Source organism: Amia ocellicauda, chromosome 19 (genome assembly GCF_036373705.1).
Source record: "Amia ocellicauda isolate fAmiCal2 chromosome 19, fAmiCal2.hap1, whole genome shotgun sequence".
In the NCBI taxonomy this organism is placed as follows: Eukaryota; Metazoa; Chordata; class Actinopteri; order Amiiformes; family Amiidae; genus Amia; species Amia ocellicauda.
Genome location: NC_089868.1, coordinates 5,184,255 through 5,204,559, shown reverse-complemented (window position 1 = coordinate 5,204,559; position 20,305 = coordinate 5,184,255). Strand labels below are relative to the sequence as shown.

At 38.8% G+C, this 20,305-nt stretch overlaps 1 protein-coding gene across 5 annotated transcripts in view; it reads right to left on the bottom strand.

Annotated features, from left to right (window-relative positions):
- The window catches only part of elavl4 (ELAV like neuron-specific RNA binding protein 4), a 169,092-nt gene that overhangs the window by 86,402 nt on the left and 62,385 nt on the right, over nt 1–20,305 (bottom strand). For all 5 annotated transcript variants that reach the window (XM_066692004.1, XM_066692003.1, XM_066692002.1 and 2 more), the window contains exon 2: nt 3,999–4,085. In XM_066692004.1, coding sequence (XP_066548101.1) covers nt 3,999–4,085 — 87 coding nt within the window. The remainder of the gene's footprint in view (nt 1–3,998; nt 4,086–20,305) is intronic.

The window sequence follows — 20,305 nt, the reverse complement described above, 5'->3', positions numbered from 1 at the left end:
AAATGTCCCGGTGCTCCCGACGGCCAGTCCGCCACTGCCTGCCTGGGAGGAATTGTGCCATCCCCAAGGCTTGTGTCATTCAACGCAACGCAGGTATGTACTGTCCTAATTAGCTACAGGTGGAGTATTTTAGAGCCCCCAGGTCCTCTGCACCAGCAGTCAGCACCAGCAGCCTCAGTGCCCCCCTTCCGAAGGGTCCCATCTGCAAAGGGCAGGGACTCTAGCTGCGGGACTCAAGCGAGGAGAAGACTGCGAGCAGACAGCGCACAGCAACAGCAAGAAGCCGATTACTATCCTGCACCTGCATGCCATTGCTTACCTAATCCCTCTAACCTCCTCATCTCCCTGCCACTCCCCTCCTCCTCCTTCCCCTCTACTCCACTCTCCAGTGGCCTTTGGAAATGCTACTCAGCTTCAAACAAGGCCGACTTCATCTCCACTTCTGCCTCGCACCACTCTCTGGATTTCCTCGCTCTCACCGAGACATTGATCTCCCTGGTCTGAAGTGGAAAAGGACCAAACTCCCAGCTGCCCTCGAACTGTCCCGCTCTCTACTGTCTACATTCTCCTCCTCACTCACCTCAGCCAAGAAGTTTTACTTCCAATCACTCGTTGAATCCACTGTCAACAACCCCCACAAACTCTACTCCACCTTCACCCCCCCTCCTCCTACTCCTCCTTCCTCTCTCACTACAGATGATTTTGCCTCCTTCTTCTCCTCCAAGATCAGACATCAACTGGGACTTCAACAGTCCCACCTCCTCTCCCTTCACACCCAAGCCTCCCACCGATCAAGCTTCCTTTTCTTCATTCTCACCTCTCTCAGACTCTGAACTTTCCTCTCTCCTCCTATGTCACAAACCTACAATATGTGCCCTGGACCCTCTCCCTACTCACCTCCTCCAAGCAACTGCTCCTGATCTACTCCCCTTCATCTCCTCCCTCCTCAGCTCCTCACTCCTCTCTGGCTGTTTCCCCTCTGCATTTAAACAAGCTGCTGTCATCCCACTCTTCAAGAAACCAACCCTTGACCCCACCTCTCCTTAGAACTACCGCCCTGTCTCCCTATTCCCCTTCCTCTCAAAGACCCTCGAGAGTGCGGTCCACCATCAGATCTCTGCTTTTCTTTCCCATCACTCACTCCTGGATCTTCTGCAATCCGGCTACTGCACAGCTCACGCCACTGAGACTGCTCTCTTGGCAGTCACTGACTCCTTCTGTTGTGCTCGGGCGCCTCCCTCTCCTCAGTCCTCATTCTCCTTGATCTCTCTGTAGCATTTGACACTGTCGATCACTCCATCCTCCTCTCCTGCCTCGCTGACCTCTCTGGAACTACTCTCACCTGGTTCTCCTCCTATCTCAACAACCATGACATGTGACATGGCGAGGTTCCTCATCCACCCCCCAACCTCTCCTCACAGATGTACCCCAAGGCTCCATCCTGGGCCCCTCCTGTTCTCTCTCTACACTCGCTCCCTGGGCCCCCTCATCGCATCCCATGGTTTCTCCTACCACTTCTACACAGATGATGCCCTGATCTTTCTGTCTTTTCCCTCTTCTGAACCTCTCATCCCCTCTCGCATCTCTTCCTGCTTGTCTGCTATCTCCGCCTGGATGCACTCGCACCACCTCAAGCTCAACCTCTCCAAATCTCCTCTTTTTTCCCCACTCTTCCTCACCTTCTGCTGATCTCTCCATCTCATATATCCCCTCCAGACCACTGTGGTCTTCCAGTGCCAGAAGACTAACTTGGCTTCCTCTCCACTCTCCTCCTCCAGAGCTCACTCCTTCTCATCCCTGGCCCTTAAGTGGTGGAACAACCTTCCCACTGAAGTCAAAACAGCAGAGTCGTTGACCTCCTTCCGGCGCTTACTCAAAACACATGTTTTCAGACAATACTTGTAATTTTAGTCATTTACTCTCCTGTTGGATAGCACTTTACAACCTTTTAACATGCTTCTTGTGTTACTTGTACTCGTATATTGATTTCCCCTTTCCCGAAGTCCTTGACTGTGACCTAACATCTTGTCTGCAACTTAGCTTTTACTATCCAGGATGTAAGACTTAATTTACTGTATTCACTTGTGTAAATTGGAATTTGTAAAATGTATTATGTTTTGTATTATGTAAATCTGAATTTGTAATGTTTGATGCCTTGTACTGAACTGTATTTTTGCACTTTGTATTGTGCTTATGTTTTATAAGTCGCCCTGGATAAGGGCGTCTGGCAAGAAATAAATAATAATAAATAATAATAATAGTACAGTCCAATATAGATCGTAATAATAATAATTACTATATTAATAATAAAATAAATAGAGACTTGAAGTTTCAATACAGGTAATTTTTTCTCAATGAGGAAAGCAGCGATCTGTAATAATATGTATGATCTGTAATGAAACATTTATTTATGTTTTCCCTTAATTTTTACTCTAATGCTGAACAGAATCACAAAGCATAGTTATTATTAGACAGACAGCAAGTGGAAGTGCACAAACTCAAGCAAAACCCATAAACCTCAGTTTTATTATCACTAAAGGAGGACAGAGGGCTTCGGATCAGAAATATCCATTACCTGGGGAAGTCAGGGGCTGGTGATCAGTGCAGTGTCTGTGATGTAATCCTGTCCTTGCTTGCAGCAAACATGAACATTTTTATATGCACATGTGGTGTTGCACAAAATGATAATTCAACTATGCTGATGGTGTTCTCTGAGATGGAAACAGAATGATGCTTCAGGATAGTAATCAAAACTTTGACCTACTTGCAATATGTTAATTAGAAAATTGTACCCTATTACATTTTGATTTATATGGTTATATGGTTTCTGCCAATAAATTGAACCATGATAGGATACGGTTTGTACTTTGCTATTCGCGGGTAAGTCAACATTTTGATTTGGTCTAACCCTTAGTTTATGTATATGGTCAGCCAAGTTTTCTGAAAATGAAATCTACTTACAGAAAGTTTTCACTAAACTTTTGTTGGAATATTCAGTAAACACAAAAAAACCCTAACCATAAAAAAAGGCCATATCCTGTGTCATTTAAATAGTAATATTCTGATTGTTTTTTGCCCATGCAAACCTTGATATTAATTTAAATGTTTTAAATGTACTTTAAATGTTACCATGTGCCCTATATCTTCATAAAAAAACTTTAACTTTTTAGCATTTTATAGGCTTTACTTCAATACTTAAATTTTAAGAAATCTAAATGCATTAGCTGATGGGAGATTGACACTGAAATTCAAAAGCTCTACATCTTTTAGAAAGAAATTAAGGACACTGATTCACCTGATGAGACAGAAGAGGGATTTTCACATAACCGCATTCTGAGGATACAAACCGGTTTTTAATTCAAATACAAATGTTCACTTGATTATAAAGCTGTATGAAATGAATATTCAATCATTCAGACTTGGTTCAATAGAAGGAGTTAAAACATTATGAATTGGAAAGAGTCTGTATTCAAATCATACAGTCAAGTGAAAAGTTGATTAATCTGTACAAAGTCGTGCAGCTGTTTAATTTTCATCCGCAATCAGCCCAGTCAGTTACATTCTATACCCTTCCAATACCACCATTCACATATTCAAATCATTATTTGTGCAGCACCTTCTACAATTATAAATCATCCAAAACTGAGCCTCACAATGGAGAAAAAAATTAAAATGTACTTTTGATACATTTCTGGGAAAATTGACTATAAAAAAGTATTACAGTGTTAAATTGATAGATGTGTGTTAAAAAAAAACACAGGAATGTTTTATTAAAATTCAGCAATAGCATAAAATATCTGGATTTTATTTACATGCAAAAATATGAAAATATAAAATATAATATATAAATATAAAAATATGAAAATCAGAAGGAAACTACTAAATTCAGCATCGTTTTAATTGTTATTACATAATCTACAACAGGCTACTTCAGAGGAAGTATAGCAGAATTCAGCGCTCCATGTTTTTAAAAGGCGATTTTTCGACTGTCTCCTTACCATCTTTGGCTGTGTCAGCATTCCTTTCTCTGCCCAGCCCTGCAGTTGTGGGAGCTCTGCCTGACGCCACTGTGTCTCTGTCGATCCCTAGGAGGTTTCAGGTCAAGATTTAACACACCGTACTAAGGGCTAGCCATTATTTCAAGCAAAAATGTATAAATAAATAAATAAAACACAGTGGTTACACTATTCTCATAGCGTGTTACTCCAGTTTTGTCTCACAACAACAAACAACAACATAATTAAATAAAAAAGCAATGTGATTAAATGGATCCTAAAGAAATTTGATTCTGTTTTATTTTAAGTTATATAACGTAAGCAAAATCCCTTAAAATAAATGAGTCAATAAATGAAATTATAAATACATTAACAACAATAATAATTATTATTATTACTCCTATTATATTATTATTATTATTAGTAGTAGTAGTAGTAGTAGTAGTAGTAGTAGTAGTAGTAGTAGTAGTAGTAGTAGTAGTAGTAGTATTATACAAGATTCCTGACTGGAGCAAAACATGTGAAATCAGATCCGGGTCTTGGTAAACAAGGCTTTTCACAAAGATGCTACCTCAGACTGTTATCTTTTTTAAAAGTAGCTGTTGGCTGAATTGCAGAAGCAGTATTGGTAGCTAAAACAGCCAATTAAGGAGACAGGTGAGACTATTAGTGTGGCTATTTGTTCAAGAAAAATGAAACTGTAGAGCAGATGAGAGTGGAAGTATTTCATTATCAGAAGGGGAGGTGAGCAGGGTAGTTTGCCAGATCTTTTAGTAGTGATGTACAGTAAGCCTTTAGATGGATGAAATGGATGAAAGAGGGTAAACTAGACAGTTTAGACTAAGCATAGGTATCATTGCAGTTCTAAGGCCTAATGGGATTGAGAAATGTACATAATTGAAACAAGCCAGTGTTTGTAGAAAACTTTTGTTTACCAGACACCATCCATTATTATTATTATTATTATTATTATTATTATCTATTTATTAGCAGACACCCTTGTCCAGGGTGACTTACAAAATATCAGAGCAATACAAAATTTTAGTATTAGTCAAGACCTAATGCTATACATCACATTAAGGAAATAATTTAATGTTTGTTTCCCTTAATATATGAGTGAGTAATGAAACAGTCTCTATTGTTGCAGGTAAAAGTGCAGTCAACAAACTGTCCTCATGGCCTCTGATTCCCAACTGACTGACTGAGCAGGACTGAAGCCTACTATCTGACCCATAGCTCTCTGCATCTCCTGCTTAAACTGCAACAGGCCTGGGGTTTTTGGTTATACCATCAGAGATTCACCCGTTTAGTAACATATTATAAGTAATGTTCTGTGCAGTTTTAGTCTGTAGCATTTATGTTTGGACCAATATTTCTGAATGCTATATGTGTATCCTGTTTTTTTGTTCCAAATTGCTTAATTGAAACTTGTATCTGTACTTGTATTCTGATTGATTTAGCCTTTTCTTTATTGTTTTCATCTCTTAATGAAAATATACTTCCAACTAATTAATAAAAGCCAATAAGTATCCTAAAATCTCTGTCTAAGTGATACAAACAATGTAAAAAGTAATAAGAAGCAATTAATGCAATTAACTAATTGACAGTTCAGTTGGGGAGGGAAAGGAGCAAAAAGAACAGGAGCCAGTATGTCCCCTTGGAGTGAGTTTGGGATACACTGATAAGAGATTAGAGTCTGACAGATATATCGGTGCATGGTATCAGTATTGGCACATATTCCTCTGATAATTATAATGCAACGATACATTCTCAAACTATTGGCTAAATGTTTTTTTCAACTTACCATAAAATCTCAGACAAATAATTAATACATGTTTATTGGTTTTACAGTCGTTATTATAATTATTGTTTTTTTACATAGTTATGGTGTTTTAGTTTTCCGCTGGAGGCTTCCGACTCCACAGTGAATCTCACAGCAGCGAAACAAAAACACACCAATTGAGAACCATAGAGCTTATAAACCAATACAAATGTGTTTTACTAAAACTCTCATAACCAATAGAAAGTGTTTTTTGAAAGCTATGCTGCATTTGAGTATCCATGGTTTTGGTTAGTGTTCATTCTCTTATTACCATATAATATGGTATTCAAGTGCATTTTTACTGAAAAGTTCATTAAATCACTTTTCAAAATTCACAATAGCAATTAAAATAACAAAAAACAGTAAATGTTTGCTAAAGATGTTGACTGGATATCAGAAAGCAAAAACAGTCTCCAAATGACAAGCAAGCTCAGATCACAGTTAACAATCAAAAGAAAACGAGAGTGAAAAAACATGGATATTTTACTGAAACTATATATGTTTTTTTTATAAAACTATTTCAAATCCTACATCATGTTTCTGTTATGATTTGTATTGCAATACTTTTAACATACCCAGTAAGTACGTTTGAGGGCATTTTTAATTGCAAAAAAAAAAAAAAAAAAAAAAACGTTCCTTTTTGGGAGAAAATGCAGAGAAGCTGTGCTTCCTACACAATAACCTGTCACTGTTGCATTGGCAATATTGAGGACTGAGGAGGACTTGTGAACCTGAGGAGAACCTGACGTGCATAACATGCTAATATTGGCTAGGAAAGCACTTAAAAATATCTTATTAATGTATAGAATATACACATTGTTCCATTTGTATTTGAAATCGTTCATATACATATTTTTGCATATTTTTATATTTTTCCTTTATTCCCCCTTATTCTAATTCATTTGATTTGTGGTTGTTACTTATGATGAAAATGTTTATGATTAGTTTATTATTCAAACATCCTGCCTTCAGTGCATATTTGTCACAATTTCTCTCTAAGAGCCAAATTTGAGGGGTCCATACTAGAAAATGTCTGTTTTGCAAAAAGTCAATATCGGCACATATATTGGTAATCAGGAAATGTTGCTCCCCAATTATCGGTATCGATATCGGACCCAAAAAACCTGTATCGGTCGGGCTCTAGTTGAGATCAAATGTAAAGTCACTCAGGGATTTTCAGCAAAGGAGTAAGTTTTTTGTGTAAGTTTTCTATTACTTACTGTCAACCCTAAGCACCTGAAAAAGTGTCTAACATCACTCTGATAAATGATTTAGCGGCAGATTTACCAGACTGAGACCCATTCATAGAGCCCACTTGAAGTGTCTCCCTTTAATTTGCAGTATTTTGTGATGTATAGTGGAGAGACAGTGAAATAAAGCCAAATCCTTTGTGTACCCCCCCACCCACTGTAAATAATCCACTATTAACACAGTTGATTGAAAAGGGTATTGGAATGCGGTTTAACTGAGGATGGAGTGGTTACTGATACAAAAACAATATGCAATAAGGAATATGAATATTGTTAAAGGGGTACTGGAGTGAAGAATTTAACATGCTCCTATGAAAGCATCTTTAACAAGCATGCTTTTAGCTGGACGCAGGTGAAGTGAGATGGTTGTGTTTATACAGAACAATTCATGTGTGTGTAAACATGCACTGGTGGACCAGCTTGTTGTTGCACTCGAACTATTTAACTGAAATGGAATACAAAGAATGAAAATGCATTATCCCTCTCAAAAGAACATGTAAAGGAGGTCTTGTTTTGCTTCCATTTAATTGCAAACCTTTCTCAAACCATTTGCAATCACAGAGATGCACACTGTGCAAAACATACTGTGCCTTTACTAGTGTATAGTGGTTTATGTTGGTCTATTCATTACTAATTGTCTCACATTGCATATTTATTCTGCTTGTACTCTTCTGAGAAAAGTCTGAAATTAAAGTTTTAAAATAAATTACCACTGTTGCATTTGCTTTTGAGAAGATTTGTTTATTTTCAAAGAAACATTCATACTGATTCTTTTTTTTTTTCTGTAGGTTTGTTCAGGTATCCCAATAATGTTACTACAAGTGTATGTGAGAATAAATATTCTCAGATTTGCAGGAGTACACATATTTTGAATCTGCTGTGAAGCACAAATGCTACAAAGGTTTCAAGACACATTCACACATCATTCATACAAGGAGATGTCACTCAAGTGTATGAATATATTACTTAACTGAGTTTCAACTTGAAAATACCATTTACAGCATATGACAGTGGAACACATCCTGTGCCGTTCCCTTTGAGCACACTGAGAAAGGTATATGAACACAAGTGGAATGCTTAAAGTTTGTTTCATCGTAAACCACAGGTTTTTTTTCACATATTTTGTATCATTCAAGTCAACATAGATCCATATTCTAGTATAACTGTGTGAATGTCATATATTGTACAAAACCTTAATCTGTACTGATTCCCCCCATTACAACCTTATGTCCATTTGGTCTGCTAGACCCTACTAATCATATTTTAGCCACTTCAATAATGCCTACAATATATGTTTGTAGTTCCTACTTCCTGAGGAAAACTCCCTAGTAACTGAGGAAGCCATTTCAACATCAACAGTGGTTATTAGGCCATTTTTTGTTTTAGGTATCAGTAAATTCAGCCTGTTCAGCTAAACTCTTTCACCATATCCTGATAACCCCAGTGCATAACATTCTAATATAATGGTTCTCCTTAGATCTTGACTAAACAATGGATTACCAGGACCAGGTTGAAAAGGTTTCATTCTGTTACCTCCATGCTTATGTCTGTAGACTATTTAGCTAAACCTAAAATTAGTTATGGCAATCAATTCTCAATTACATTACTCTGATTGAGGCTGCAGAACAAAACAGTGCAACCGTATCAGCTGACTGATAATGCCACACACAAAGGAAGTAATTTAGAATATATATTTTTATTTAATAATTGTTATTGTAGCGGTTATTGTAGTTAACGTAACGTTCACAGTACGGAAAGACTTAATGCAGAGTGTTGCTATTATAATACGTTTCTTACCGTGTCATCATTTTGTGATGTTTATAAAATGGTGTGTGATTCATTAATTATTCTGTATGAAAGCTCAGTTTTATACCTTGAGCATCTCATGACCATTTCCAGTCTGTCTTTTCCACTCCCATCAGTCCAATTACAGAAAGTTGTATTTATATTCTTAATAACAGGTGCTACAACCTATGTAAAATGGCTGACAGGCGGAGACTATATCTGCCAGAAGCCCTGCGATACTAATTCATTGGTAGGGAGCACCTGACATGCAGGGCTGCCATGTCTGGACAGTGCTTGAATAAAAGCAGGATGTAGCCACACCCTTGTTGTTAGGTAGTAGGGGGTGAAGATGCAGAAGCAGAAGCAGATGCAGCCAAGTAACTGACCATTGGCCTTTGGATGTTAGATTTCAGGATAAATTCAGCAGTTCCTCTAAGTGCCCTCTGTTGGGTAGGGAATTTAAAGCAAAGACCATGAGCACCAAGAAGCTTTCAAAAAAATTCCAGGACGAAGCACCTGAAGAGCAAAGATCAGGGGTTTGGAAAAAATAAAATAAACAAACAAACAAATAGCACAGTCATGACGATTATTAAGAAGTGAAAGGTGTATGGCACCACCAAGCCCCTGCCTAGATCAGGCTGTCCATACAAACTGGATGACCAGGTAAGAAAGAGACTGATCAGAGAAGCTACCAAGAAGCCAATGGCAACTTTGCAAGAGCTACAGGCTTTTATGGCCAAGACTGGTCAAGTGACAAAAATATCTCAAGCACGCCACAAATCTGACCTGTTTGGTACTCAAGAAAGACCACCTTGACTCCTGCTTGAAGTATGCAAAAAAAACACCCAGGAAATTTGCCTAAAAATAGAAAGTTATTTTTGGTGCAAGCCCAAAACAGCACGTAACCAAAGAACACCATCACTACTGTGAAGCATGGTGGTGTCAGCAGCGTGTTATGGGGATGTTTCTCATTGGCAGGGACTTGGGCATTTGTCAGAATAGAATGGAAAATGAACAGAGCAAAGTATAGAAAAGTTCCTGAGGAAACCCTGCTGTGCTCTGCAAGAAAACGTAAACTGTGACAAACAAAGCACTCAGCCAAATCTACACTGGGGTGGCTAAGGAACAAAAAGGTAAATGTCCTTGAGTGGGCCAGTCAGAGCCCCAACCAGATTGTTGTGGCATGACTTGAAGATTGATGTCCATCAATGCCGCCCAAGGAACTCAACAGATGGTCAAATATTGCCAAATCTAGATGTGCAAAATTCAAAGAGACAGACAGACTCTACAGACCCACAGCTGTAATTGATGCCAAAGGTGCTTCCACCAAGTATTAGTTCAAGGCGTTGGAGATTTATCCAATTATGATATTTAAGTTTTGTATTTTTAATTTCACAATAAATGTGTGGAGTAAAATGTGTAGATAAGTGGAAAAAATCCTAATTTAAATACATGAAACTCTGAGGCACAACAAATTGTGGAAAAATATCACAGGGCAGTAGAGTGTGATAGGGCTACCAGTCATTTCAATTCTATACAGACCTTCACACTGTGCCTTGTGTTGTATTCGCTGTGGAATCTTTTATAGTTTTGCTGACATCAGATTCTCCTCGCAATGCTTAACTTATCCTTTCTATAATAACGGCAAAGGAGATGTCACAAGGATCACAAGGGAGGAAAGAGTTTGGTACAGTGCATCTTATGTTTCCTACAATTTGAAAGGTTACCAATCAAATTATGATTACCAATTCATTAAAATAGCTTATATTTACTGTGTATTATCCTGCATTAGTTATTTAGGGGTAATGTTAGTCTTTTGATGTTTTGTAAATGTGTTTATGATAATTTAAAAATGTACAGTACTGTGCAAAAGTTTTAGGCAGGTGTAAAAAAATGCTGTAAAGAAAGAATGCTTTCAAAAATAGACATGTTAATAGATTATATTTCTCAATTAACTAAATGCAAAATGAGTGAACGGAAGAAAAATCTAAATCAAATCCATATTTGGTGTGACTACCCTTTGCCTTCAAAACAGTGTTCTTCTAGATACACTTGCACAAAGTCAGGGATTTTGTAGGCATATAGTCAGGTGTATGATTAAACAATTATACCAAACAGGTGCTAATGATCATCAATTCAATATGTAGGTTGAAACACAATCACTAACTGAAACAGAAACAGCTGTGTAAGAGGAATAAAACTGGGCGAGGAACAGCCAAACTCAGCTAACAGGGTGAGGTTGCTGAAGACAGTTTATGGCACAGCAACAAGACACAAGGTGGTTATACTGCATCAGCAAGGTCTCTCCCAGGCAGAAATTTCAAGGCAGACAGGGGTTTCCAGAAGCGCTGTCCAAGCTCTTTTGAAGAAGCACAAAGAAACGGGCAAAGTTGAGGACTGTAGACGCAGTGGTCGGCCAAGGAAACTTACTGCAGCAGATGAAAGACACATCATGCTTACTTGCCTTCACAATCGGAAGATGTCCAGCAGTGCCATCAGTTCAAAATTGGCAGAAAACAGTGGGACCCTGATACACCCATCTGCTGTCCGGAGAAGTCTGGTCAGAAGTGGCCTTCATGGAAGACTTGTGGCCAAAAAGCCATACCAATGACGTGGCAACAAGGCCAAGCAACTCAACTATGCACCACAACACAGGAACTGGGGTGCAGAAAAATGGCAGCAGGTGCTCTGAACTGATGAGTCAAAATCTGAAATATTTGGCTGTAGCAGTTTGTTCGCCGAAGGGCTGGAGAGCGTTACACGAATGAGTGTCTGCAGGCAACAGTGAAGCATGGTGGAGGTTCCTTGCAAGTTTGGGGCTGCATTTCTGCAATAGGAGTTGGGGATTTGGTCAGAATTAATGGTCTCCTGAATGCTGAGAAGTACAGGCAGATACTTATCCATCATGCAATACAATCAGGGAGGCATCTGATTGGCCCCAAATTTATTCTGCAGCATGACAACGACTCCAATCATACAGCAAAAGTCATTAAGAACTATCTTCAGCGTAAAGAAGAACAAGGAGTCCTGGAAGTGATGGTGTGGCCCCCACAGAGCCCTGATCTCAACATCACAGAGTCTGTCTGGGATTACATGGAGAGAGAAGCAACAGAGCCTGCCTACATCCACAGAAGAATTGTGGTTAGTTCATCAAGTTGTTTGGTCCAACCTACCTGCCGAGTTCCTTCAAAAACTGTGCAAGTGTACCTAGAAGAATTGATGCTGTTTTGAAGGCAAAGGGTGGTCACACCAAATACTGAGTTAATGTAGATTTTTCTTCTGTTCACTCACTTTGCATTTAGTTAATTGATAAATATAATCTATTAACATGTCTATTTTTGAAAACATTCTTACATTACAGCATTTTTTCACACCTGCCTAAAACTTTTGCACAGTACTGTATATTAATATTTTTACTAAGAACATAAGAAAGTTTACAAACGAGAGGAGGCCATTCGATCCATCGTGCTCGTTTGGTGTCCATTAATATCTAAGTGATCCAAGGATCCTATCCAGTCTATTTTTAAATGTTCCCAAACTTTCAGCTTCTACCACATCACTGGGTTGTTTATTCCAGATTGTGACTACTCTCTGTGTAAAGAAGTGTCTCCTGTTTTCCATTTTGAATGCCTTGAAGCCCAATTTCCATTTGTGTCCCCGGGTGCGTGTGTCCCTGCTGATCTGGAAAAGCTCCTCTGGTTTGATGTGGTCGATGCCTTTCATGATTTTGAAGACTTGGATCAAGTCCCCACGTAGTCTCCTCTGTTCCAGGGTGAAAAGGTTCAGTTCCCTCAGTCTCTCCGAGTAGGACATTCCCTTCAGACCTGGAATAAGTCTGGTTGCTCTCCTCTGAACTGCCTCTAGAGCAGCAATATCCTTCTTGAAGTGTGGTGCCCAGAACTGCACACAGTATTCCAGATGAGGTCTAACTAGTGCGTACAGTCTTTTGACAATATACCCTAACATTCTGTTTGCCTTTTTTATTGCTTCCCCACATTGTTTGGATGGAGAAAGTGAGGAGTCCACATAGACTCCTAGGTCTTTCTCATGCGTTACTTCATCTAGATCTGTACCTCCTATAGAGTAATTATAGTGGACATTTTTGTTACCTGCATGTATTACCTTGCACTTGTCCACATTGAATTTCATTTGCCAGGTGTCGGCCCACAACTGAATATTATCTAAATCCCTCTGAATAGCCTGTGCTGCCAAGATTGTATCTGCTGAGCCACCTATTTTAGTATCATCTGCAAATTTGACAAGTTTGCTAACTATCCCAGAGTCCAGATCATTAATATAGATTAGAAAAAAGCAAAGGCACTAGTACTGATCCCTGTGGAACTCCACTAACAACCTCACTCCAGTTAGAAGCAACTCCTCTAATCGACACCCTCTGTTTCCTATACATCAACCAGTTCATAATCCATCTACTTACATTACCCTGAATGCCTACAGCTTCCAATTTGAGGATCAGTCTTTGGTGTGGAACCTTATCAAAAGCTTTTGGAAATCTAAGTATATCATATCATATGCTTTCACATGATCTACAGCTGCTGTTGCATGTTAAAAAAATTCTAATAAATTAGTAAGACATGATCTGCCTCGTCTAAACCCATGTTGACTATCTCCAAGAATATGGTTTTCATTAAGATGCTCCTCTATTTTCTGTCTAATCATTTTTTCCAACATTTTACAAGTGATGCAGGTGAGACTGATTGGTCTGTAATTTCCTGGCTCAGTTTTGTCCCCTTTCTTGTGGATTGGTATGACATTTGCTGTCTTCCAGTCAGTTGGCACATCCCCTGTTCAGTGTCATTTGGAATAATTGAGTTAGCGGCCTATAAATAATTTCCCTCATTTCTTTAAGTACTGTTGGAAATATACCATCTGGCCCAGGTGATTTGTTTGTTTTTAATTCTGCTAGTCCCTTTAGTACCTCCTCCTCATTTATCCTGATCTCTCTTAGGGTTTGACTGGACTGATTGTCAACCTGTGGCATGTCATCTGTTTTTTCTTTTGTGAAAACCTCTGTGAAATACTCATTTAGAACATTTGCCACATCTTGTTCGTTTTCCAAGATACCTCCATTTTTGCCCTGTATCTGTTTCACTTCCTCCTTTATTGACCGCTTGCTGTTGTAATATTGAAAAAAGCTCTTTGCATTGGTTTTAGCTCCAAGAGCTATGTTTCTTTCTATTTCCCTCTTTGCTTTCCTGATCCCTTTCTTAAGATCTCTTTGCAGCTCAACATATTCTGTGTATTTTGTTTCGTCACCATCCCTTTTGTATGCGCTATACAACATTTTCTTTCTCTTTATATTTTTTTGCATACCTCTATTAAACCATTTTGGCTAGTGTTTTTTGGTCCTCAATTTGCTACGTTTTGGTACAAATTGCTCCTGAGCCTCAAGTAGTATATTCTTAAAATATACCCAACCATTTTCAACTGACTCTGTATCCAATGTGCTCCAGTCTACCTCTTCTAAGTGCCGTCTCATACCTTCAAGGTTTGCTTTTCTAAAATTGTAGACCATTGTTTTAGACTTGGACCTTGTTTTTTGAAAGAATGCCTCAAAGATAACCATATTGTGATCACAATTTGCCATTGGTTCTCTAACTGCTGTCCCCCTGACTCTATCTTGGTCATTTAAAAAGATCAAGTCAATACATGCACTCTCTCTGGTTGGTTCCCTGACAAATTGAGTTAGAAAGCAGTCATTTACCATCTCAACCATTTCTATTTCTGCTTCTGTAGTCCCCACTGGGCTTTCCCAGTCTAAGTTTGGGAAATTGAAATCCCCCACTATAACAGCCACATCCTTGCTACATGCAGTCCTGATTACACTGTACAATGCAGCATCTTTCTGAATATCTGAGTTTGGTGGCATGTAACACACTCCTACCTCTAATCCTCCACATCTCTTGTTCAAAAGTTTCACCCACAAAGATTCTGTTCCGTTAATGGGATCTAATACAAGTTCTTCTGCCTCAATGGCATTTTTCACATATAATGATACCCCAGCCCCTCTTCGATTTTGCCTGTCTTTCCTGATCCTGTCTTTTTAAATGATTCTCAATTTCACTGCACATACGCTCTCCCAATGCATTAGCCCCCCTTCTGTTTAGATGTAGACCGTCCGGTTTGTACAGGTCCCATCTATCCCAGAAGAAAGACCATAAACCTAAACCCCTCTTCCCTACACCAAGCTTTCAATCACGTGTTAAACTTTCTAATCTCTGCATGTCTCCCTGGCCTGGCACGTGGTACCGGAAGTATTTCAGAGAAAACTACCGTGGAGGTTCTGCTCTTTAGTTTTGTTCCTAACTCTTTACATTTGTCTTGCAGAACCTCTGTCCTACCTTTTCCTATGTCATTGGTTCCATTGTGGACCATGACCAGTGGATTCCCCCCGGCTTTGGCCAGTAGCCCGTCTACTAGTTTAGGGAGATCTGCAACCTGAGCACCAGGCAGGCAAGATACCATGCGGGTCTCCTTGTCACTAGAACACACTGTGTGATCTACACCTCTAAGAATTGAGTCTCCTACTATACCTCCTTCTTCTGGGGGGGAGTGGGCACCATGGTGCCCACCCAACACCCTCTGAGCTGTCACTGTCCAACTCGGTGTCCAGCAGTTGAAACCCGTTGGGCAATTCAAGCTCTTGGGGTGTCTCTAGGGGTTGTGCACGCCCTTTTTTGCGGTTACGACCTATTGTAACCCAGCAGATCTCTACACTGTCCTGCTCTAAGGTCTCAACTCTCCTAGGTTTTTGGCATTTCTGCACTCTTAACTGAGAAAAGCAAAGCAAGAAAAACTTAAAAAAAAAAACAACTTGATATTGCTTTATTTTGTCTCTCCCTCTACCAAAACCTCCTACAGTTCAGCCAGACATCTTGGCATATCAATCAAAAATGTAATCTGGCCCAACTATTGTGGTGCGACCTCTTCCACAACGATCGATCAGCTTCTGCTTCAGGAATAGATTGCGACTGAATAATAAATGTTTTGGTATGTAAGCAATTTTTCATTGAACATAGCTCTCTCTGGCTTTTTTAATGCATTAGTATGAAGCCGGATCTCACAGGATCAATATTTATCTCTCAGGGCACTTTCTAATCTGCGGCTTCTACTGCATGTCAAAGGGCACTAAATGGGAGTTTGCCACCTCAGTCAGAAGGCATTGTGTGTGAGAGCCTTGTGGGGATGACGGTTTGATTGGTGACTCTGAACCTGTTCACCCTAAACCTTTTTTGCTTTATTTTTAGGATAAGTGTGCATTCAGACGTCTGTGTATATCACTGGAGTTGATTGCACTACCCCCTGTAGCATCAACTTTGCATTTACTCTTGTGGCCAAAATGTTTTCCCTTCTGAAATGCATGTTCAAATCAGCATTAGAGAAAACAAAAAGCCTGCCTGGAAGTACAGCATTGTACTTAAAATTCATCCTGGAAACAGGGTTTTCATTTAAAAGAGACATGGTTAAAATTGTGATTGCATTTTCTTGTATGGTTTTATTTATCCAGGGTTATCAGGTACTTTTATATCCTGTTCAGGTCAGACCAAGGTTAAGCATTTAACTCGAGCACAAAAAGCCACAAAGGCCCTCCCACACTTAAAGACTAAATTGTCAAAAAACACGGTATAACGCAGAATTCCAGTGCTGTCAAATTTCCCTCTGTCTGAATTTAAAATAGAGTTGTACTTTCTATTTTAAAAATACTAGTCACAGTGGCCCTTTGGTGTTAAACAAAGGACATGTCTTGCTCCCGGGTGTCAATGAATCCCTCACTTGAGCCACAAGCATCACTGTGTGTCATTTCAAGAAACTCCTGCAATCGCCAGACTTCCCACTACTTCAATTAGAAGATTGGTCTAAATGTTTATTTCAGGACAGTCTAGGGAAAACTAAATAGCCAGTGCCAATGCAGTAAATGTTAACACATTCCCTCTGTTTTAGAAGGCATTCCTCACAGGTTTTAGAAATCAATTTAGAAATCAATAAAAACATTACCTTTAAATACAGTGGCAATAGCCATGGTAGACTGTCCCACTAAAAATGTGTCACTACCCTTAACTGTTTGGGTATAAGAGGAAATTAAAGTAACCTAGCAACTTCCCACCAATGGAATCACTGGACAGTAAAAGTAATTGGATAATGGAAAAGCAAATCTAATAAGGAATTCCCATTTATATAATTAGATGGGAAAATATTTTTAATTGTACTGATTTTTCAACAAAAGGGACTGATGTCTGTCGAGGAGTATTATATATTAATACTTTGCCACCAGGTGGAGATAAGAGCAAACTAAACAATCTTTGAAAATGCTGTGTAAGATTTGAAAAACAATACATTTTATTAAAATTACTGCTTTAGTTTGTCAGTGTTACTTAAACATAATTTGTGTCACTCACTGGTACATTTCAAGAATTGTCCATTAACGGATTTCATATTTGAAAGCTTGGTATCCATAGTATTTGTGTCTCCTATGTTTCAACAACTATACTAAACATAGGTAGTGCTACTACAAGTCAGGAGAGTATAATAAAAATAAGGGAGCCCAAAGGATTGTGTGTCTCTTTACAATGATAGTGTCTTTGTAAAGTGAATTGTAAGGCAGGCTGAAGGAGAATACATCAGTGTGCAGTTTCAATAACACTGTTAAATTAAATAAGAAATCATATTTTGGATTAAGATAGGAGTGAGTTTGGTACATTAAAATGCATTACAATGCATTTTCTTTGGTTGCATTTAAACCACATTTTTGTTAGCCACCTGAGATCAAGTAAAACAAAACCTATTAATTGGATTTGTTTTTCTTTAAATTAATAAAAATTTTGGATGCTAATGTCACATTTTGTGAGAACAATGTTTACCAGTTTAGAAATCTCACGTAAATAAAATAAAAATTGTATTTATATGCAAAACATATGAGTCACATATTGCCCTTTATGAAACACTACTAGTAACTACAGTAAATTACTACAGTACAAGTCACACTGCAGCATGGCACACCACAGGGATGCTCTACTCATTCGCACATTGGATGCTACCCAACTGATATTCCACAGCAACAGGTGTAGAAAATTGGAGTTCATTTTCATATTTTATTTCATTTCCTTTGCAGCAATGTGCCAGTTGCCGGAAGGTCTGCTAACCTGAAGCTTTCCTTGGCCTACTCTGTCTATCCTTGTGTAACCCAGTAATTCCATGTCCGTGGGAAAGAGATGGCATTTCTCAATACCAGTTCAAGCTCCTTCAGATTGTTTATTTTTTTTTTTTCCTAAAACCTACACATATAACTCAACAATGAACTAAAGAAATTGAAAATGCTACAGCTTCTTTACGTGCAGCTTTGTAAAAAGGGTGAGTTAAACGGATAACCGAAATAGGCCGTTTAGATGTTTACTTTAACTTTTTTCAAAGTTTATGAAAACTAAGACTTCGATGACTGTTACATACAACAACAACAACAACAACAACATATATAACATAATAATTTATTTTCTTTTTTTTTTGGCAATATAAATTAACAATTCTTTATGGGGTATTGATGGGTTCCACCTGTGGAAAAGATGAACAGTATGTGTCAGTCTCTTTTGGTTTGTTGAATCTGAGGATTGCTGGAAGCGAGTGTACATTTCTGTGGCTACCAATGTCATTACATCAATTTTGAATATGTAGCGGAGTTCTTCTTTAATTTTTCGTTTCTATTGTATTTTACATCTTTAATGAACAGTGTCCATGGAAAGGAGCACTGAAGATATTATGATGAGCTTTCTCGCCCACGTGCAACTCTATTGTCTATTGTTATGTGTGTTATAGAAAAAGGTTATTCAATGTGGAAATAAGTATGAGTGTATGAGAGTTGTGTGGATGGTGAGATCTTTTATTCAATTTCTTTTTTTATCAAGTAATTATAAAATGCATGCTCATAACAGGTTCATGAGAAACTAAAATTATTACATTTTTTGATCTATATATCTAAGCAGTATTTGAATTATCAATGCTTTTTTGGAGCAAAACAATTAGGTCTATATCAAAGTAAGTTTTGTTACTTGTACTATTGCTTATCCTTCACTGCAGTTAATGTTTATGGCTTGGTAGTTTAAAAAGAACTTGGTACAATATGTGTTTTTCTAGACTTTGCATAATACACTCACCTAAAGGATTATTATGAACACCTGTTCAATTTCTCATTAATGCAATTATCTAACCAACCAATCACATGGCAGTTGCTTCAATGCATTTAGGGGTGTGGTCCTGGTCAAGACAATCTCCTGAACTCCAAACTGAATGTCTGAATGGGAAAGAAAGGTGATTTAAGCAATTTTGAGCGTGGCATGGTTGTTGGTGCCAGACGGGCCGGTCTGAGTATTTCACAATCTGCTCAGTTACTGGGATTTTCACGCACAACCATTTCCAGGGTTTACAAAGAATGGTGTGAAAAGGGAAAAACATCCAGTATGCGGCAGTCCTGTGGGCAAAAATGTCTTGTTGATGCTAGAGGTCAGAGGAGAATGGGCCGACTGATTCAAGCTGATAGAAGAGCAACTTTGACTGAAATAACCACTCGTTACAACCGAGGTATGCAGCAAAGCATTTGTGAAGCCACAACACGTACAACCTTGAGGCGGATGGGCTACAACAGCAGAAGACCCCACCGGGTACCACTCATCTCCACTACAAATAGGAAAAAGAGGCTACAATTTGCACAAGCTCACCAAAATTGGACAGTTGAAGACTGGAAAAATGTTGCCTGGTCTGATGAGTCTCGATTTCTGTTGAGACATTCAGATGGTAGAGTCAGAATTTGGCGTAAACAGAATGAGAACATGGATCCATCATGCCTTGTTACCACTGTGCAGGCTGGTGGTGGTGGTGTAATGGTGTGGGGGATGTTTTCTTGGCACACTTTAGACCCCTTAGTGCCAACTGGGCATCGTTTAAATGCCACGGCCTACCTGAGCATTGTTTCTGACCATGTCCACCCCTTTATGACCACCATGTACCCATCCTCTGATGGCTACTTCCATCAGGATAATGCACCATGTCACAAAGGTCGAATCATTTCAAATTGGTTTCTTGAACATGACAATGAGTTCACTGTACTAAACTGGCCCCCACAGTCACCAGATCTCAACCCAATAGAGCATCTTTGGGATGTGGTGGAACGGGAGCTTCGTGCCCTGGATGTGTATCCCACAAATCTCCATCAACTGCAAGATGCTATCCTATCAATATGGGCCAACATTTCTAAAGAATGCTTTCAGCACCTTGTTGAATCAATGCCACGTAGAATTAAGGCAGTTCTGAAGGCGAAAGGGGGTCAAACACAGTATTAGTATGGTGTTCCTAATAATCCTTTAGGTGAGTGTATATAGCATTAGAACAAAAATGTATTTGATCTAAAGATAATTATGGCGAATACGCTACCATGAAATTGAAAATGA